Source organism: Phycodurus eques, chromosome 18 (genome assembly GCF_024500275.1).
Source record: "Phycodurus eques isolate BA_2022a chromosome 18, UOR_Pequ_1.1, whole genome shotgun sequence".
Taxonomy (NCBI): domain Eukaryota; kingdom Metazoa; phylum Chordata; class Actinopteri; order Syngnathiformes; family Syngnathidae; genus Phycodurus; species Phycodurus eques.
Window position 1 is genome coordinate 16909699 of NC_084542.1, and position 20379 is coordinate 16930077.

Here is a 20379-nt window from a genome sequence, read left to right on the forward strand (position 1 = left end):
CTAAATGTTTTACAGCTTCTGACCTACTGATATATGCATGTTTTGAATAAGATTTAAACATGTATTAAATTTGTTTTTTAAACTAAGATTTGTTTATATTTGTATTGTAATGATTACAGCAACTTGTTTAATAATTGGGATTTCATAAAACCTATTTTAACTGTAGTTTATAATCAAATGTTAATTTCGTACTGTATAAAAATGACCTTAGATACTTTTTAGTTTAGCTTATTATAGAATGCAGTTATTTGTGTGTATTTATTTTTATTAAATCATTTTAAATAACATATTTAATGCTCTTTTATAATACTGTTTTGTATTCTTTAAATTATTTTTAAATGACATAAAATGTATTTAGTTAAAAATGAGTCTGTGATAAAATGCTTTTAATCATAAATCACTAATGATTTTTATAATATTTTTAAATGCTGCGCTTGATGTCCATTTTTAATTGTGTTCTCGATTACATATATAAATTGAATTTGGGGGCACATTGGCCTCGCTGTTCTGATGTGGGCTCAGTCCTTCCTGTGTGGAGTTTACATGTTCCCCCACTGCTTGCTTGCACGTTCCCAAAACGTGCACGTGAGGTTGAAAGAACACTCTAAGTTGTCCTTAGGTGGGAGTGTGAATGCTTCTCTTAGTCTCGATGTGGCGTGCAGTTGGCCCAGACAGCTGAGACCCTAGTGAGGACAAGCGCAATCGTAAATGGATGGATACATTGAATTTAATTCAACATTTTTCAGTGGAGATAATCACAAATGATTCCAATTAAAATATATTCATCGCAGGATAGTTACATTTCTACGTACTGTATTTCATATAGTAACTTTTGAATATGTTGCCTTATGTTAATTGTTGTGATTTTTGCATTCATTAACGTGTGGATTCTCAATCGCGAATCAATATATGATAAAAGCGTAGACAGGAGGTTCCACACGCAATAAAATGTTTGGAATTTATAATATGAGGAGAAAAATGTGACCATGTGTGACTCGTCACCTGACAAGTGACGAGTGCGAGGCCGCAACCTCGTCAGGACTGAACTCGGGGCAGCTGTGGCCCGTCGAGCCGGCGTCTCCCGATTGGTCGGAAGGCGTCAGTGGCACGATTTAAAAACATCTCTCGACTTGACTGCGTTACGACTTGCTCCTTTGCTGTCATCATGGCTGGTTGGGTGCCTTCTGGGTAAGTGCTTGGCCTCCAATGTCTGCCGATGGCCTAGTTTGATTAATTCTTTGTCAAATGTTTGTGTGCAAACAGGGCTTTGCTCCTTGTTCTGATGGCTGCTGCCACGCTCTGCTACCCGTTTAGGCAAGGTACGCCACTGTTGTTAACTGACGGTCGTTCTTTAGCTTTTGTTCAATTGTGTCGAATGAAAGGAGGGGAAAAACTGCATCTTAGTGGCTGTAATTTAGCAGAAAAGCGGCTTTTTCTGCAATGGCCTTTTTCAAAATTTATTTCTTTCTTTCTTTTTTTCAATCGGAGATTCTCATTTCATTTTACATTTGCCTAAAAGAAAAATTGGAGTGTTTTGAGTAAATTTCTTCAAAACAAGTGCTTAAGGGCTCTGTTGTCAATCTGCAAATTATCACTTTCCACTGAAAAGGTTTGTGTCAATTTGCCAATGCCACACTGGGAAATGTGGCCAACCTCACAAAACAGCTCTTTTTGATAGTGCTTTCTAGTTTATACTACCGCTGCCCTTTTTAGGATTATGGTTTTTATTTTTAAGGGGTGCACTTGATTGGTAAGAAATATCTTGGTGGGCAAAGACCATGCGTTTTGCAGTCTGGCTAGACGATGTAACTGCAGCGTTCATGCTGGGACTAAAGATTTTTAAAAAATGGGTTCAGCTCTCATGTTGACTTGATTGTCAGTCATGCATCACGCATACTACTTTTAGTTGGACTAGAATTTCATTTTTCTGCTTAGCTGCTGGTCCCAGGTCTTTCCCTAGCAGTCCCTACAAACCCCGCACTCTGCTGGACCATGCGCCGAAGCGGGAATTCACACCTCAGCTTTCAGTTGCCGGGGCGAGGCATCCAGCTGTGGAAGAGGGTGTTGGTCAAGCTGTGTCTGACAATCCATGGGGTCATGGTTTGTAACTTTCTAAGCTTGAACTATGCTTTAGTGGGGTTTCCAACTGGATTGTTGCAATTCTGCTCCCAGGTCATAAACTACCAGTCTCAAGTGGTGCAGAAAATGTTCCCAATCCAGAGGAGTCCAATGAAAAACCTGATTCGTCAGGCAGCAGTGCCGTCAACAAGCCGGAAGTCTCAGGTTCCCTTCCACCAGGTGGTCCCGGTGCTTCCAGTTTCGGCCCTTATTTCCCACCCCCTCAACCGGAGTTTCAGCCCGGTGAGCTGTTTCGCATGGAGAAGACCTTTGAGCACGGTGACTACGAATCTGAGCGTGAAACGCAAGGCTTCCCACAACAACCTCGTCGCTGGCCACAGCCTGTTCCGCTTCCTTATGACTCGACACCAGAGAGTGTGGCACAGTCGCCTGCAGACATTTTCCCACCACCCGTTAGCAGACCTTTTGTGCCTTATCCTTTTGACTACTATTTCTTGACCGGCCAGTATCCTCCAGGCACAGCGACTCACTTCAGCAGCAGCTTTGAGCGGGGTAGGAACTACAACCAGGACCTTCATTACGAAAAGTATGAGGAGGACTACGAGCCCGGATGGCCCCGGGAGTACTCTGCTGAAACTCCTCAGAACTCTGGCCATGGGAGCACCTCAAACTCAAGACAAGATCCAGCCTCCAGCTCTGGCTACTACATGCCTTACAATCAGCCTGGTCAAGTAAAACTGCCTGTTCACTATTACCAGAGATGGGTAGGTATTACTAGTATAGTAACACTTTTGCAATTCTTACACTCAACTTGACCAATTTCTGTTGCAGGTTGGACATTAAGCGCCTTCACGTGGTCTTTGAATTTCAATAAATGGAGAAATCTGCCTTGACTTTGGTTTTTATTAGTGTCGCATTTGACTTTCAACCCTAACAACCGCTGTAAACTAATTCTGACTTGAAAGCCAAACTTTAAACCTGGTCTTAAAACTCTTGACTGTGCCTTTATGACTATTTCTTTTTTTTTTTTTTTTTTTTTTTTTTTTTTTTTTTTTTTTTGGCCAATGCAACTTAAAACCCTGACGCAACTTTCAAACCCCTAGCTTGGAATGTACTTTTAAAACTGATTAATGTCCTACATTGAAGCCCTAACCCATCCTGAAATCATACTTTTAAAGCCCTGACTCTGGATCAGAACACTACCTTGAAACTCAAATCTCCCCCACTAACTCTAAATTAAACTCTTAACCCATGCTTGAAATTCCACTTTGAAATCCTGTCTTCAAAACCTAATTTGAAGCTATTCTTAGGTCTACCTTGAAACCTTTTAAAGGCTATAAACCCCAAACATGAAAACCCTACTCCAACTCTCTGGCTTGAAACTGTAACCAGTCTGTAAAGTCTTTACTTGGGTTTACCACCAGTTCAAGGTTTAAACAAAAAAAACTCAAGCCCTGACTTCAAATCCAATTTGAAACCTTTGTTTTAAACCTGACTTGGAACCCTGAAGCATGGTGTCCTAATGTGTTGCTGTTGCGGTAGAAATGTTTAAAGCCAAAGTAGCTCTTCATGGTGTATATGGCACATCTTCGGATGCATTGATACGTGATATAAAAGCCATACATTGTGTGGCGCATCTGGCCACCCTGGCGGTGACTCTTGACAGATGTATGACATTTTAGCATGCCGCCAAAATAAAAGCCAGTCCATAAACGGCTTCTCGGGGGGGGCTATGGGTGATCTATGGTCTGCGTGGCGGTCTCTGGCGAGCGGCCCAATCTGTTACTGTGACACGGATGTCGTTAATGGACAGTGGGCATCCTAATTTATGTAACAAATCACCTTTGAAAGCCTGGCCATTGATCTTTAATTAGAGGCAGCTGTTAATCAGCATTATGACTCTTCGGTGGCGTCATGCTTCCTGCCACAGTCTGTTCCCGTGCCAGAACAGCAGCATCAGCATCCTCCCTTTGTGTCTTTGTCTACCACACAACCGAGGTGTGAGCTGTCTAATAAAGGAACGTGGTTGTACCTTTTTAGGTGTACTGTGAAACCTAGCTATAGCTAAGGCTTGTTTGCCTCTGTCCCATAGTTTCAAGCATTTTTTTAATTTAATTTTTTTTATTTTTTTTATGGGTTTGGTGTTTACAGTATACAAGCAAGTCAGAATTTTGATTTGTTAGAGTAGCAGCTATAAGACCTAGGCCAATATCTGTTAACCTATGGCTTTTTTTAAATTTATGCTAGCATTGCGCTAGCAGACTGAAATGAAAATATGGTTTGGTTGAACATGCTGGTGTTTAAATATACAATGGTTAATTGTTTTGTCAGTTATGGTGAACTGCAAATGGAATACTTTAAAAAGTCTTTTTTTTAACAAGTTTAAAGCGTGCGAGAGAGGTAAAACTGGATTCTCACCTATCGCAAGGTGGGTCTGGATAGTAAACCCAAGCAAAAAAAACTGACTTGAAAACCATACCATCAGAAGCTAAGCCTGGCTTGAAAACATAACCTATGCTGTAAACGCAAAACTGAAACCCAAATCCAGGCTTCAAACCCTACTTTAAAACCGCAAACCTCGTGCAAAAAATATCTTGATTCTGCTAATCTTTAATGCAGTATGTTCAACCAGAAAGCTAACTAAAGCTAAGACAAAAGTTTAACATCTGTAGCTAATGTTCGCTCGTTAGGTGGTCAGAATTTGTCTTTTTGGGTGGGATCAGAGAGCCCCGTGTGCTGAAGTGGCATCATAAGTCTTGTTATTTTTCAAATTAAAAAGTGTTGTCTTTACTGACTGTATTTTTCCTGAAAATTCCTTGCACTTGCTTTCTCTCCATTGCCCGTACAGACAATAGCAAATGCAATGATAGCCTAGCTACAACTCAACATCAATGAGCCTTGAGCCATATTTTCTATTGTGAGTGTTGCTTTCATATAGCAAATGTGTTTATCAATGATATCCTTTGTGGTTTTATGGCCTTGGATGAAGAGAATGAGGAGATATGCTCTTAAGGACTTTTATTTTCTCTCTCTCTCTCTCTCTCTCTCTCTCTCTCTCTCTCTCTCTCTCTCTCTCTCTATATATATATATTTTTTTTTTTCCCTTGGGGGGCCATTTTTTATATTTACTGTATCTACAAAATAGTATTCCTACACCCAAGATTTTGGTGTGTTTCTGAATTATGAGTTCAAATCAAATATAATTTGAACTGGTGATTAAGCAAAAATGGTTAGCTAGCTAGTTACAAAATAAGTCATTTGCCTAGGAGTTAGCTAGCTAGTTAGCTAGCTGGTTGGTTAATTAGCTATGTGTTTGGTAACTTGTTAATGAGAACTTTTTAGTCCACTGGTTGTTTGCCTAGCTAGTTAACTCGCAAACTATTTGGTTCGGGAGTTGGCTCCTTAGTTAGCTAGTTTGTTGTTTACTCAGTTAACTGATTAGTCTTGGTTGCAGGGTCGCGGGCGTGCTGGAGCCTATCCCAGCTATCATCGGGCAAGAGGCGGGGTGCACCCTGAACCGGTTGCCAGCCAATCGCAGGCCACATAGAAACAAACAACCACTCGCACACACATTCACACCTAAGGGCAATTTAGAGTTGTCAATCAACCTCACATGCATGTTTTTGTGAAGTGGGAGGAAACCGGAGTGCCCGGAGAAAACCCACGCAGGCACGGGGAGAACATGCAAACTCCACACAGGTCAAGCCGGGGGATTGAACCCCGGTCCTCAGAACTGCGAGGCAGGCGCTGTAACCAATCGTCCACCGTGCCGCCTCGTCATAATCTTTGTAAAGAAAATGCCCCGCGCCTCGGCATCTGCTGTCACTTGATGTGAAAGGTGGAATGTGGTGAGAGTCGTCCATGTGTCAAGCAAAAGACACACACACATTCCCAGAGTGTGACTGAACAAAGAAAAAGAATCATAAAAATAATAAAAGGCAAATGATTTCCTTCATAAAAGGCATAGATGTGGAGTGTTTTATGGCCGCCTCTTAAGTTAATGACACAGAATTGAATTCCCACGAGGGACTGGCCGTCATCATCATTCTGACGACACTTTTTCTTTTGATGGTCATCACCTGTCAAAATCAACTCATTTATCTGTACAACTTCACACGCTGGATTGGAACAGTTAACATCTTTGTTTTACGCATTTCAATACCTTTTTAAGCAAACAGAAATACTTACTTTAATAAGGCAGTTGTGTTCGTTAGTTAGTGTGTGTTCTTGTTGGTTGGATGAATACATAGTGAGTTACCTAACAAATGGCATCACATTCCATTCGTCCACCACAGCGCTCAGGATTCGTGTACGGACCGGTGTGGAAATCCACCGCAAACGTCCTCGCGTCGCCTTGTGATTAACACACAATAAAAGAATGTGTCGGGTGGAGGGGGCCTTAAAAGAACATGAGGAAAAAGCTGCCCAGCGAAAGACGGCTACCCAACGCACTCTATAATTACGTCTGGATGAAAGCGCATCACACTCGACTTCACACACACTTTGTTTTTATGACATAATGACAGTAAGGCCACAATCAAATGGAGGAGCTTTAACATGGCTCCGCCATGCCACGCCTGGCCAACGGGGGCGATACTGACCCCCGCCCCCCATCAGGCGGCGTCTACCTGAGACGGGGCTCACCTGGGAGGTCCAGGTGAAAATAGGCTTTAATGCTTTAAGATGTTGTGGAAACAGTGAGGGCGTTGGTCCTGTTTCCGTGGTGACGTTTCTAGGCGGTCCCGTGCGACCCAGTAGGTTTTCTTAGGATGGCAGCCCGACCGTTGCCTCACCTTACGTATGTAAACACCCGTTTATTGCGAGGGTTGCGTTCCGCTCACCCACAATTGGTGAAAATCAGTGATACAGTGAAAGACCCTATAAAAAAAAAAAAAAAACATTTTAAAATAGTTTTACCATTTGCACGTGCTTTAAACATATTTAGAAGTAACTCACTCTTTCACTGTCATGAAATGCGAGCATATCGTATAACATCACTTGTTATCCAACTTGTGCTTGTTTCAAGCTGTTGATTTCGATAAAGTTTACTGCAAAACTGACGTAAAAGAGAAAGAAGCGGCTGGGATGAAAATCAGCACCTCCAAGTCTGAGACCATGGTCCTCAGTCGGAAAAGGGTGATGTGGATGGATGGATGGTAAATTTTGGTGGCGTTTGATCGCAGTTTTCTGACATTAAGTGACGTTAAGCTTCTTCTCAATCGTGAGCATTGGAAAACGCTTAACGTCCTCAAAATGCTCAATATTGGGGCAATCCTTCTGATATTTTCAAAGGGTTGAAGTGAGCATCAGTAGAGATGTCCACATAGATTTTATTGACAAGTGATGGCAGTTTTCTGACATTAAGCGACGAAAAGTTTATTTTACGCTTACGTTGAGCGTTTTGGACTGTCCTATTTTTGTTCTTCTTGGCAGAGGGCTGCACTCCACTAAGGGATGATATTTGTTGCCATTTTGTCTCAAATTTGACAATGTATAATGACTTTATAATTAAAAGGACGAGTTGAAGTCAAAGACTTTGTATTAGAAATCATTGTGGTCTCATAGATAATCACTCCCCACCGCCAAACTCCCTCTACCCTCTAAACCCTCAGTCCCCACCCAATCAGCCCTGTCCCCCCGGCCCTACAAAACCCGAACCAATTAATTGCTCGTTATTAAATAAAGGCATTAAGTACTTATTTATTTATGCCTAATCTGTAAGAGAGTCAGTGTCATTCTGTCCTGGTTGTCCAGAGCTGCTTGAGAGGAATTCGTGGTATGAGGCCAAACTTGAAATCTGAGGTCTGATTGGTTAAAGAAACCGTCCCATTGCTAATATAGTTTAGGTTACGTGACTAAATCTGAAAGGTTTGGGCAGATTAGATTGACATGGCTACACATCCTAATTGAACACAAAAATCTAGTATACACAAGATTAAGTATATGCACCCAAGATTAACGCTATGAAATAAAGATAATAGACTTTTCGGGAGCAATTTCATGGAAAAATATTTGAATTTAGGTTGTAAATGGGGCTGTGAAAAGAAATCGACTAACTCGGCTAAGTCGACCACAAAAATTGGTTGACACAAAAATGTCTGCCGCGAGGCTATAAAAAAATATATTAATAAAAGCGTATTTGCGCCGTCCGGAATCATTTAGCCACTGTCCATGTTTACTGCACGGACATTTGTTGCAGACGGACACACTGTTGGACAAAACCATTGTCAGAAAATAACGACGGAGGAGAAGACACTATTAGCTGTGTAATCTACATGTAACATGATGTATGAGTGAGCTGCATGGTAGTTAGCGCCTAAAATGGTAATCACTAGCGCGCTAATGCTAATCGCAAATGCTAACCATTTAGCAAAGGCTGATTTTGTTTCTACCATACACTCAGTACCAACATATGCAGTTTAAAGATAGAAGTTTAGCTGTCATAAATAAGACTACAATGCATGTTAGTAGTTTTAAAAAAAAATTATATATATATATATATATATATATATATGTGTGTATTATTATATTTGTTTTGATGGGACGAGGGCGGGGGGTGGCGAGCACTCGCACAAATATCAACAGGATAAAAAGATTCGATAGTCACAGCCCTAGTTGTAAATCAGTGCTTCAGATCATCGTGATCGTCCGCCACTGGGTTTGAGTGCCTTGCACAAGGGCACCACTGCCTTGGTTGCGACCCGCAGCGGCCTCAACTGAATGAGGCTCTTCGGTGGTGTGGTCCCGCTTCCTCGGAACCATCCCAAACCACAGCTGTCAAGTGACCACCACCCGCTTAAATGCCCCGCCCACGCTTCCCAAGTGCCGGCATGTGGGCCGGATTTCCTCTCCCAGAATGCTCGCTGAGCGGCCACCGCCACTCCGCTGCGAAACCGGTCAGGGACGGCAGATTAGTACGTGGGCGTACGCCCAGGGCCCGGCGAGGGCCCACCGCCTGTGATCCGCCAGTAAAGTCGGATCTGTGCGGCGGTCGGTGGCGGACCGCAGGCCCCGCTGACACCCCGTTCCCGCGAGGACATGGTTTTACTCCACACCGTGATTTCCCGCTCTGACTTTCGGCGAGGACGGCCACGGTCCGACGCGGATAAAAAGCCGTAAGGGCGTTTATTCCGTATCCAGACTAAAGTCCACATACTAGTACGCTCTTCATTCCCAATAGTGAGACAATTCGGTGTGCTAGTAGAATGAGTGACTAGTAATATATTTTTCCACTACTAGTCCCAATTTTTGTCCTACTAGTACTAGTAGCCTCCTTGACCCTACTAGTAGCTTTTTTGGAAGCTGTTTGAGCATTTTGTCTTTAAATATCCAGGTTACTAGTACATTATTTTACCTACTAGTAACACAATTCAGCACACTAGTAGAACGATTAGGGGATACTAGTAGAACAACTGTGTTAAACTATTCATGTTTTTCTACTACTAGTCCCACTTTTGGTCTACTAGTACTAGTAGCCTCCTTGACCCTACTAGCTTTTTTGAGTTTGAGCATTTGTACAATCCATGTACTAGTCATAGTAGAGTAAATGCTCAAACGGCTTTCTATAAAGCTACTAGTAGGCTGAGAGTGGCACTAGTATTTGATGTTTTGTTTTTGTTTTTAGTCATGTTTTTATTTTTTTCCTGGCATTTTATCATTTGAAAAGTGTCTTTGAGTACTCTTAAATAGCGCTCTATAAAATAAATGTTAAATATTGTTGAAAAAAATGTAAATGTGTAAGACACCCTTGTTCTACTAGTGCGCCCCAGTCATTCTACTACTGCGCTGGATTGTCTTACTAGTGAGGAGAAAGTGTGTCCTCGTAAGCACATGGACCTTAAGTGGATGTTGAATAAATGCTCAAAGGGCTCCTTTTTTAAAGCTCACAACGCGGCCGGAACATTTGTGTGGCCTCTGATTATACGGCGGCGGGGACGCTTAAAAAAATAGGACGGTTCCGTACGGGAATAATTCCGCCGAATGAAATTGCATGATTGCACGTTTGAGGTCGGCGACGTGATTTACGGCTTGGTAGAAACGCGCAGGGCGAATGCAACTTTGTTCTCGGGCACGTCAAGATGGAGATCGTTTGTCATAGCGAGCTTTTAAGAGTTTTATGGTGACCTTTCTTTTTTTCCTCCCCAAACATGTGCGACGAGTCATGCGAGTCCAATTGTTGTGTCAGTAGTGTTGCCATGGCGAGGATGAGACTGGTGTGGGAACATGACATCCTCTCGGCGTGCGCATTTCTGCTGACCAGAAGACCCGAAAAGCCTCAACATGGCACCCAGATGTCAGCCCTCCCTCCGCGCACAGTTGGGAACGTCTCAAAGTCGGCCTCCAAACAACAACAAAATCCTGCGCACGGGCAATTTGTAGCTACATTTGGACTTATTTTTAGAATATATCCCACCCTGGCAATTATTTCAGCTTGTTGAATTATGTATGATGCCGCCACACTTCACGCTACAATGTGTGTCGAGGATTTTGTTTAGTTTTTTGGGCGGTGCTCATCTTTCTAAACTCTCTTGTCGCCTGGAGGTTGGGCTTGACTGATGTTGGCCCGATATCAAGAAATACCTGCGGGCTTCCCTTACTCACGCTGAGGGGCGGGCGGCGAGCGCTCTCGGCCCACCAGCCAAAAAAGAAGTGACTCATATTCGCAGTTATGCTGTTTACGCACCACTGTCAGAGGCAGAAAAGAGGAAGGGTTGGATACACACACACACACACACACGAGCCCCCAACTCACACCGGATGAGCCGGGTCTTTGTAAAATGATAAATGTCGGCCAAATAACCAGCAGGGTGACGGGGTTCGTCAAAAAGGGTTGTTTTGTTTAAAAATAAAATGAAATGTACATCATCCAAGAGCATCCCCCCAAAATGTGCTTAACACCCCCCCCCCCCCCCCCCCGAGAATTAAATAAGACAAAAGTATTCTTTTTATGTCAATGCGTGCAGATAAATTGACTCGTCCGTGGGCATCGATAAAACCCCGCCCTCTGGCCGCTCTCTGCTCACCGTGCATACCACCACCCGCACTCTCCGTTCCAGCGGTTTTAGGAACCTCTTGCTTCCCAAAGTATGTGCTACTTTTGCTCAATACAATAAACAATACAATAAAATCAAACTCACAATATTCATCCCAATATCATCGTTTGAAATGTTAGTCAGGGTTCCGCAACCCGCGGCTCCAGAGTCGCATGTGGCTCTTTCATCCTTCTGCTGCGGCTCTCTTTAACTTTGGAAAATAAACGAGTATTTCATTCAAATTTAAATTTGTTCATTTTGGTTTTCAAATTTAATTCTAAATTTGAAGTTGATTGTGTGTATATTAAAAACTAACATCGTTCACGGATGACGGCTGACAATCGTGTGTGCAATTGAAGGCGACGTCTACGCTTTACAGACGTTGTCCGTTGACGTTGAGCCACAGAAATCACACTAACCAAGTAAAATAAATATTTTCATTGCTTTTTAGTTTGCGAATATATTTTATGTTACTAAGGAAAATAGTTCTTTTTCATTCAAGTCGACAGCCGACTGCATGCGCCACACGGGATCAAATGATGACGAGACACAAATAGAAAGTCATTTTTCAGAGTTCAAAATGTTATTGTTACATGCAGAAATATCATTTTGTGTTCTCTGGCACAGTTTATTGATTGCATAAATGCAATACACTTTATATTTTTTATACAGAGGTAAAAAAAAAAAAAGGGAAAATGGAAAAAAAGCTCGATGCAGTGTTATGCTCGCTTTTGATGCCAAAATGAAACACGTTGACAATCGTGTCTTACTTGAAATCCATTAATGCACAATTTTCTGATAGTTTTTTGTCATAAATGTAAACATAGTGACAAGATAAATAATAATTGTTGTAAACGAGCCAATGTGCATCGCAGACTTTATAATTGAGTCATTAAATTCATGAGGAAATTAATATTATTAGAATTTTTTATTAGTGTGTGTGTGTGTGTGTGTGTGTGTGATTGCTGTGGTGTGACTGGTGTCTTTCGGGGGGGGGGGGGGGGAAACGTGTGCTTCGCTCTAACGGAACGCATCCACTTCCTCCTCCTTTCCCTACGCGTGTTGCCGTGGGAACCGTGCCGATGACTCGATCTCGGTGGCATAACAACAACAACAAAAAGAAGGGAAAATGACAGCCAATGCAGAGCGTGTTCAATCATAGAGCAATTGCAACATTTATTGAAGTGTTGGCTTTCTTGTATTGATTTTTCAACACGTTACAAAAATACATATATGCTCAAAACAGCAGGTGTTCTGAGATGACTTGTTTTGTTTTTTGTCTTCACAACAATGCACTCCCTCCCTTCCCCGCCCTCCCTCTCCCTTGTTCCCACCGGAAATAAAAAGCAACAAGAAAAAAAGTATTTTTGTACAAAGAGCCAAAGTGAAAGTTGTGAAAAGTGAAATCGGGGTCTCTTGTTGGTTTTTTCTCTCTCTTTTTTTTTTTTTTGTCATCACAAGACCTTCAAGCAATCATGAGGACGCACGCACGCACATAAAACAAAAATTGTCTCATTAAGTGTAAAAGTGTCCCTGCAAGTCGTCTTTTTTTTTTTTTTCAGATTTTTTTTTTCTTCTTCTCCCCATAAAACAAAACAAGATGGCACCTCACTCTGACATGATTGTGTAACTTTAAAATCCCTCCACCAGAACACAAAACTGCATATGGTGTTGCAAAAAGGAAAAAGGGAGGAAACAATACTTATTATTTGCAAGTACATTTCATGGATGGCATATTTTTGTAAACATATCGTGTGGATTCATGTCAGAACCCGATCAGAATTCAAGGATTTCGCCGCCCATTATTGGAATCCAAATGACGCCGAGGACATCTATTTATTTTGTTGTTGTTGTTGTTGTTGTTGTTTTCAAATGCAATATGGCGTCTGCTGCTTTCATGTGGCTTTCGCTGTCTTGCCCTCCCTCCCAAAAAGAAGATGCCGCCCGTCCCCAAAAAACACATTTCATATGCTTCCAATTTGATTTGAATGACTCTTGTGTGCCTGGTCAAGGTCCCGCCGCCCATCGCGCTCACACATCTTCATCCTCCTGCCTTTCATTTTGACAACGAGTCAGGGAGTCGGGGTGCGCGGGGGTGCGGGGGTTGCCTCCTTCAAGGTCATGCGGCCAGATGTGCTCAACATTATCATAACTCATATCCAATCTTTTATTATTTTGTGGTTATTTTGCTGCCTCCCTGTTCATTTGTATGCTGAATGGCTTCTTTTCGTTTTGTTTGTTTTAACCCTCCTATTACATTAGTTTGTGAGCAACAGAAGAAAAACAAAAAAATGGACTGAGTCAGTTTGACCCGGGGCGTGTGCAAGTGTCAACAAATTAGTTTAATCATTGTATTGCGTGAAACCATTTTCACTCTTTAAAATGGGTCAATTGGACTTGGTGTAGGTGTGTAAATATCCAAAAAGTGTCAGAGACATTTGGAGAGAAAAAAATAAATAATCATAATAGTAATACGTGAAGCTAATCTTTGTATGTATGTATGCTTATTAAGCCAAGCCAAAGAGATTTCAAACCTGAAAACTACTTTTAACAATTTAAAGTAGGTCAATTTGACCTGGTTTATTTATTCATCCAGAAAGAGTTGAATTGCATTTGTATGAATTGAACAATTTTCACGCCAAAACCATTACAATCTATCTCATTGCAAATATCAGCATTGAACCGTTCTGTCCACTGATGACACTTACCAAGCCAAGCAGAAAAAAAGTTTCACGCCCCAAAAACTCCTTTCACAATTTAAAACGGTTCAGTTTGACTCGGCGCGCGTGTGGATATCCACATAGTGTCCGAAACAAAACAAAATCTGAACTCCATTGCAATTTATTTCATTGCAAATATGCGAAATGAACTTTTTCAACCAAGCAGACGATGTTTTGAGGCAAAAAAAAACAACTACATTCGATTCTTTAAAATGGGTCAATTTGCCCTACAATGTACCAGAAGGGTTGATGACGAGTAGGTGGGAGGGGCCTGAGGCAATAACGCATTTTAACACACTCACACAGACACACACACACACACACACACACACACACGCGATGACGACGCAAGCAGCTGGTCTTCTTGATTGTTTTTAGACCGCCTCGTTCAGAAAACAGTCAGGGCGCATATATATAGTTTTTTTGGAAAAAACAAACCATAAAAAAGGAATATATTTACACAAACGGGACTGTTCCCTTCTCACATGAATTACAAGTAGTCTTAACTTAACAATTGGACATATTAAATATGGTGGTTCGATCCTACACGGGCGAATGCATTAAGTGCAAGCTTTTTTTTTTTTTTTTTGCCCCGTTTGTTTTACGTCCTGGCCGACTGCAATACAGCAACTGTATTTGCTTATATTTAAGCGCACGTTTCCCCTCTATAAATTCATTTTTAAAAATTCAATTATTGTCAGGCGGACATTGAGCAGTACCGGAGAGGAGGGGCTGGATTGTAGTCCGCTGCTGCATTTAGCATATAGAAAACATCATTTGCTCACTCACGTGATAATAAGCTTCCTTGGAGGACAAAACTGAATTATCATCGTTATTAAGGGTGACATCTTTCCAATTATTTTTAGAAATCCCCAAAAATATATATCATAATTTGAGCACATTTGAACAAAAACCCCACAAAGATGTGTCTGCACATGCCAAATATTACCTAAAAAAAACAAAACAAAGTAATCCAATAAATACAGAAATTATTGCACAGTAGAAAGGCTCCATGGAATTCCTAAAATCCTCAAACGGCTCCGGACAAAGGTTTAAAGTTTGAATATTCTCAGGCGACGAGGGAAATAAAATAAAAAAAAAATTAAAAAAACACCAATCAGTCTTGTTTTTTCTTTTTGTTTTTTTGTTTTATATGTAAAGAGAGATTATCCGGCCATGCCCCTTGTTCCAAGTAGTCATAGGAAAGATGTCTGTGTAGATTCTCAGTCATCCGGGTCCACAAAAGTTAAATCGAGGCAACTGGATGAAAACATTTCACTTTTTAATCCAAAAGGCTTCTGGAGTCCTAAATTGGAGACGCCACACCGGGTGTAAGTCTCCCAAAAGTCTCTGACACGAAAACAATGATTATCGAACCATTTCATTGCAAATATGTAAACTTCAACTTTTTCAGCCAAGCAGATGATGTTTTATACTGTAACATTACTAACAACTTGCAATTTGACCCGCAGCGTAACAGGGGAGGAGTCGGTGGGCGGGGCAATAACACGCAGCCAAGTGGAGCTTCCGCACCTCACGTTTGCAATTGAAGAAGCTTTTTGGATGAAAGGTGAAGTGTCTTTAACAAGCAACGAGAGTCCATTTGCCTCCATTGAACTTTTGCGGATAATAGGGAAGATGAGTGTGCGTACGTGTATGTTTATGTGCGCGTGAGACGCTTAGCTTCGCTCGGCTTGCTCCAGTTTGACCTCGCTGGCCATCAAGTGTTCGCCGTGCCACTTCTTCATGTGTTTCTCCAGCGTGCTGTAGACGCTGAAGGGCATGTGGCAGATGTCGCAGCGGTACACCTCCTTGCCGAACTGGCCGTGCGTCTTCATGTGGCGCGTCAGCTTGGAGCTCTGGGCGCAGGCGTAGCTGCACAGGTCGCACTTGTAGGGCCTCTCGCCCGTGTGGCTGCGCCGGTGCACCGTCAGGTTGCTGCAGTTCTTGAACACCTTGCCGCAGTACTCGCACGTGTCGTTGCGGCGGTCCTTGGAGCTGGGCGGTCGGCCGGGCCCCGGCCCGCGCATGAGGTGCGGCGTGCTGCTGCCGCTTCGGCCCGAGGCGCTGCCGCCCTCCATCAGCTCCCCCGGCGGCGTGGAGAAGCGCAGGCTGCCCGTCTCGGAGGAGGAGTGCTCCGAGGAGGTGGCGAAGGGCGACTGACGCGAGTCCGTGAAGCCCAGGAAGGGTTCCCGGATGAAGTGGCGCGAGGCGGCGTACCCGGCAAGGAGTTGGGAGTAGACGTTTTCCGGCGAGATGAGCGGCAGCGCGGGCGGGAGTTCCAGTTGCTCCCGCTCGATCTTGATCCTCTTGTTGTTGTTGGACGGGCTCGGGCTGGTGATGGGCGTGGGTCGGCGCTGGAAGAGCCCCGGGAAGGATTCCGCTTCCGATACGCCGATCCTGCCGTTCATCAAGGGCCCGGGGTCCGGCTCGGCCGGCTCCCTGACCCGCTCCCTGTCGCTGTGCCGCTCCCGGTCCGGGTCCGGCCCCCCGTCGGGGCCGTCCCCGTTGGGCTGCCTCTCCAGGCTCCTTTTGTTGGGGTTCAGTCTGAGGTGATTGTCAAGATGGTTGTACGGGTGCATAATGCCCACCCCGCCGCTCTCGCCTACCCGCTCCCCTCCCAGGTGCTTCTCCTTGGGACTCTGCCTGGGCCCGTTCTCCCGGTTGGGGTTGAACTCTCGGGAGTCCTCGCTGAGGTTGGAATCTGGCCGACTTCCATTCCTTAGCTCCTCCTCCTCCTCTTCTTCCTCCTCTTCCTCCTCCTCCTCTTCTTCCTCCTCCTCGTTGTCCATCCCCATGACTCTTCCGTCGGCCTCCCTGAGCTTGTCTTCGCCTTCTACTCCATCTCCTGGGTTTTCCGCCTCGGGGGAGCCGCCCATGGAGCCGGACTTGTTGTGCATGTGTGTCTTCATGTGCCTCTTGAGCTTGCTGGCTTGGGAGCAGGCGTGGTCGCACAGGTGGCACTTGTACGGCCTCTCTCCGGTGTGGCTGCGGCGGTGCACGATCAGGTTGCTCTGAAACTTGAAGATCTTGCCGCAGAACTCGCAGGATTTGGATTTCCCCGCTGACTGGTTCTGACCCTGGGTGTCAGGGGGACTGGAGGAACCGTGTGCGCCCTGCGGGGTCGGCGGCTGCGGGGCGTAGGTGAGAAAGGCCGGCGGCTTGGAGCCCGGCTGGAAGAGGGCGGGACTTAGCAGGCGGTGCATGGGTGGCACGCGGTTGGGTGACAAGGGCGGCGTCGGCCCTCCGTTGTTGTTGGTGTTACCTGCCAGCTCCCTCAGACGCCGGGAGAAGTCCATGGATGGGGGTTCCATCGGGGTCAGGCGCATCACCCTCTCGAAGGCACTGGGGTGCTGGGAAAGCAGCCCCATCTCCTCCGGACCCAGCCGCTCCAGCGGGGGCCTGGGAGGGGGCGGCGGGCTCATAAAGGGCGGGGTGGCCGGCAGCCGGGTCTCCATGAAGCCCGGCGGCGGGGGGTGTTCCCTGAGCAAGGGCGCGGCCATGCGCAGGAGGTGGAAGGGGTTGTTGGCGTCGCCCAAGAAGGTGGGCAGCGGCGAGCGGGGTAGGGCGTTGGCACCCGGCGGGGGCGGCAGGGCCATGCGGGGGGTGAGCGAGCAGTTGGCCAGGTGGTTGTCCAGGTAGATACGGATTCCATGAGTGTGTTGGGCGTGCTGGAGGAGGAACCAGGCGCTGGTGAAGGTCTGCTTGCAGCTGGTGCAGATGTAGCTGGATGGCTCGTCTTTATCTGCAGGGGGGCGACACCGCAGACATTTTGAGTTCATTTTTTTTATTCCCAACATTAAGTACAGATTCAATCCAGACAATATGGATTAAAGTATCAGTACACCAACCAAGCAAAATCAAAGAAAAGAAAAAAACATGGAGTTGCCCTTGCCCTGCCTCCTTTCCGCTCTTCTGGGAAGACTTGGAAGAGTTTGCCTGGGGGGAATTATTTGTTCTTCCAAACTCGCCTGAGTAGACTTCGCTTTGTGCAGTCGGAAGAATCGAGGCTGGCCGAGGTAGGGAGGTTCTGCTCCAACTCGGACTGATCAATTCATTAAGAGAAAGACTTTTGTCCAGAGACTGTGTGCCCGCGTGATGTTCTTCCCGCGTGTGCGCGTTTGTGTGTGCACGCGTGCGCGCACTGGGGCTCACGCAGATGGCAGGTGGCGCCCTCGGGCCGCGACACATTATGCAAATTTTGATGTCAGCCTAAGCTTTAATATACAGATCCATCTCTTCTGTTCTGTCATTTCCATACGGAGGCGCTCGGGTAGGGACGGGGGCGGGCGTGCAAAATGGTGGGAGGCGTAAATATGCAATGTTAATATGAAAAGATGGAGGGGTGATATCGGAGAAAAAGCGAGACGCACAAAAGAAAGCGGTCAGATCGTTGCGTAACGCATTTTTGCGCAGTTAGTGTGGCTGCAACATAAACACACGCGCGGCGACCCTCGTTGACAAATTGCTCGTCGGAAGGACTTAATAAGACCAAATGAATCGATCGGTCACGGCGCCGCGGCCTTTGTTGGGATTTATCTAAGTCGACGCAGACCCTCTGGTTCCCCCGAAAGGCATCTGCGACATTCCAAGTGCGGGGATGTTGTCAAAGTGTTAGGGAGGGCGAACCAGTAAAAAAAAAAAAAAAAAAGATTCCGAGGAACGCCTTCTGATCTTCATGATTCAAACTGCATTTGAAAAGAAGTTCGCCGCTTTCACGACGAGGTCCTGCAAAATTGCCACACGAGAGGAAATATCCGGCATCCGCTCGTTGCCTTTCACACTAGCACTAGCAAAATATTTAGTTATTTATATTTCCCCCCTCTTTTTGTTTTTTTGCACCAATCTGACGCAGCTCTCGCAAAACATGATTTCTTTTCTGTCGTTTCTTTTGACACCTTTAATTCTGTATCTGATTGGGATTTCTCTAGCTCTATCTAGTCTTGTCTCCACGCTTGTTGCTGCCTTGTATTGTTTGTCTCTCTATTCTGTCTTACATCCACACGCGTTGTATTATTATTATTATTATTATTATTTTTGCACAGTAAAAGTGAAAAATAATCATCATGTTCAAGTCACAGATCTTAAAGCTTCTCGCGAAACCCCAAATCGGCTAAGTGCCAGTTTGACAACCGTGGCTCCTGTCTGACGGCTGATCCCAGATCAGTGTCTGCTAGCGCGCCGGGAAGTTAATTTAGCGCTCTGATTGGATGAGCCCACTCTCCCGGGTGGGCTCGGTTGAGGAGGGCTGAGGGCTACGGTCAGCGAAGGCTAATTGAGGAGCTCACTTTCCGATTCTGTGACTTTTTCTCCGCTATTAGTGGAGATCTGTTGCGCTGTTTTGGCTGGGTGGGACGCGACCTGACTCCTGCGACTAATGTGTGCGTGCGTGTAAGTGTCTGCGAGTGGCGGGCTGCCTGCCTGTGTTTAGTTTGGCTTGGCTTCACACGACCGCTTGGCAGCACCAAGCTGGACGGCTTAGCAGCTTGGACGGGGAGACGAAAGCGCGAGATGGAGGGAGGCGGTGGTGGTGGGGCTAAAAAGGGTGGTGTGGGGGGGGGGGGTCTTTGAGGACTAGACTTGGTTGGGCACACACTCACACACGCACGCGGAGTGTATTTCCAAGTCCCTGAGGACTTGGCAGCCGTATAATCTAATCACCAAACGAGGATCAATACGTGAAATCATAGCGAGGGACGGCTTGATTTGTTGTTGTTGGGTTTATTTTGAATAATAATAAGCAAGTCGTCCATCCCAGCACCACAGCTCTTCCCCCCCCTGCGCCCGTCATAACTGCGCCCGCCGCCGCGCCATATGCCGTTAAGGGATGCGTGTCGGCTAATAGACAGCTGATGGCTGCTGCCTAATGACCACCAAAGACGCATTTCAGCAACTTCCTGAACGGGCCGGGATGGCGGGATGGCGGGTATGAATAGACAGCGAAGCTTCACAAAAACACCTTTCTTCGTGTATTTTTTTTTTCCCAGGTTACCCCTTGATACAGGCATGACCTTTCACCTTTCGCGCCCCCTGCTACGTTGCGGATTTTTAAGCGATCGTCGCGTTTTACAGTGTGCAGGCAAATGCGAATTTTCAGTTGCGACACGCTGGGCGGCACCGAGGTCTACTGGAAGAGATTAACAGCAAGACGGAGAGGCGGAGAAGGTCCCGAACTAAGTTGACAAAATCCAGTCATATTTGTTGTCACAGGACAGAGAGAATGTTTGCCTGTGAGCATTGTTGTGTGCTCTGTTTGGTTGTGTTACTGTTTTAAGGTAGCGGGTGTTTTGAAGATTTAGAATGACATCAATGCTCATTTCACTGATGGCGTTTCCCATTATATGTTAGCATTAAGCCAGCGGACTTTTTGTTCATGTGGTTTGGTGAAACATTTTGGTGGTTTTTGGGTGGCTTTTATGTTTTATGTGTCAGTTTTACAGCAAACGTCAACTGGGAGTGACAAAATAAAAATAAACCGCTTGAAGCAAGCTCGCGCGCTTTCTCACTTATTTGGAAAACTATCAGCCGGAGTCGCTGACACACACAAA

The 20379-nt window shown here is 45.0% G+C and overlaps 1 protein-coding gene and 1 long non-coding RNA gene across 3 annotated transcripts in view; one reads left to right on the forward strand and one right to left on the reverse strand.

The window, feature by feature from the left end:
• The first annotated feature begins 1161 nt into the window (after positions 1–1161).
• On the forward strand, positions 1162–1989 carry LOC133416766 (uncharacterized). Its single transcript, XR_009770275.1, has 3 exons — positions 1162–1188; positions 1264–1319; positions 1936–1989. It is a non-coding gene; the product is annotated as an uncharacterized LOC133416766 (long non-coding RNA).
• A 10646-nt stretch (positions 1990–12635) lies between these two features.
• Positions 12636–20379, reverse strand: part of bcl11bb (BCL11 transcription factor B b) — a 42216-nt gene continuing 34472 nt past the window's right edge. For both annotated transcript variants that reach the window (XM_061704025.1, XM_061704026.1), the window contains one exon: positions 12636–17576. In XM_061704025.1, the coding sequence (XP_061560009.1) occupies positions 15511–17576 (2066 nt within the window). In that variant the 3' untranslated portion in view covers positions 12636–15510. The remainder of the gene's footprint in view (positions 17577–20379) is intronic.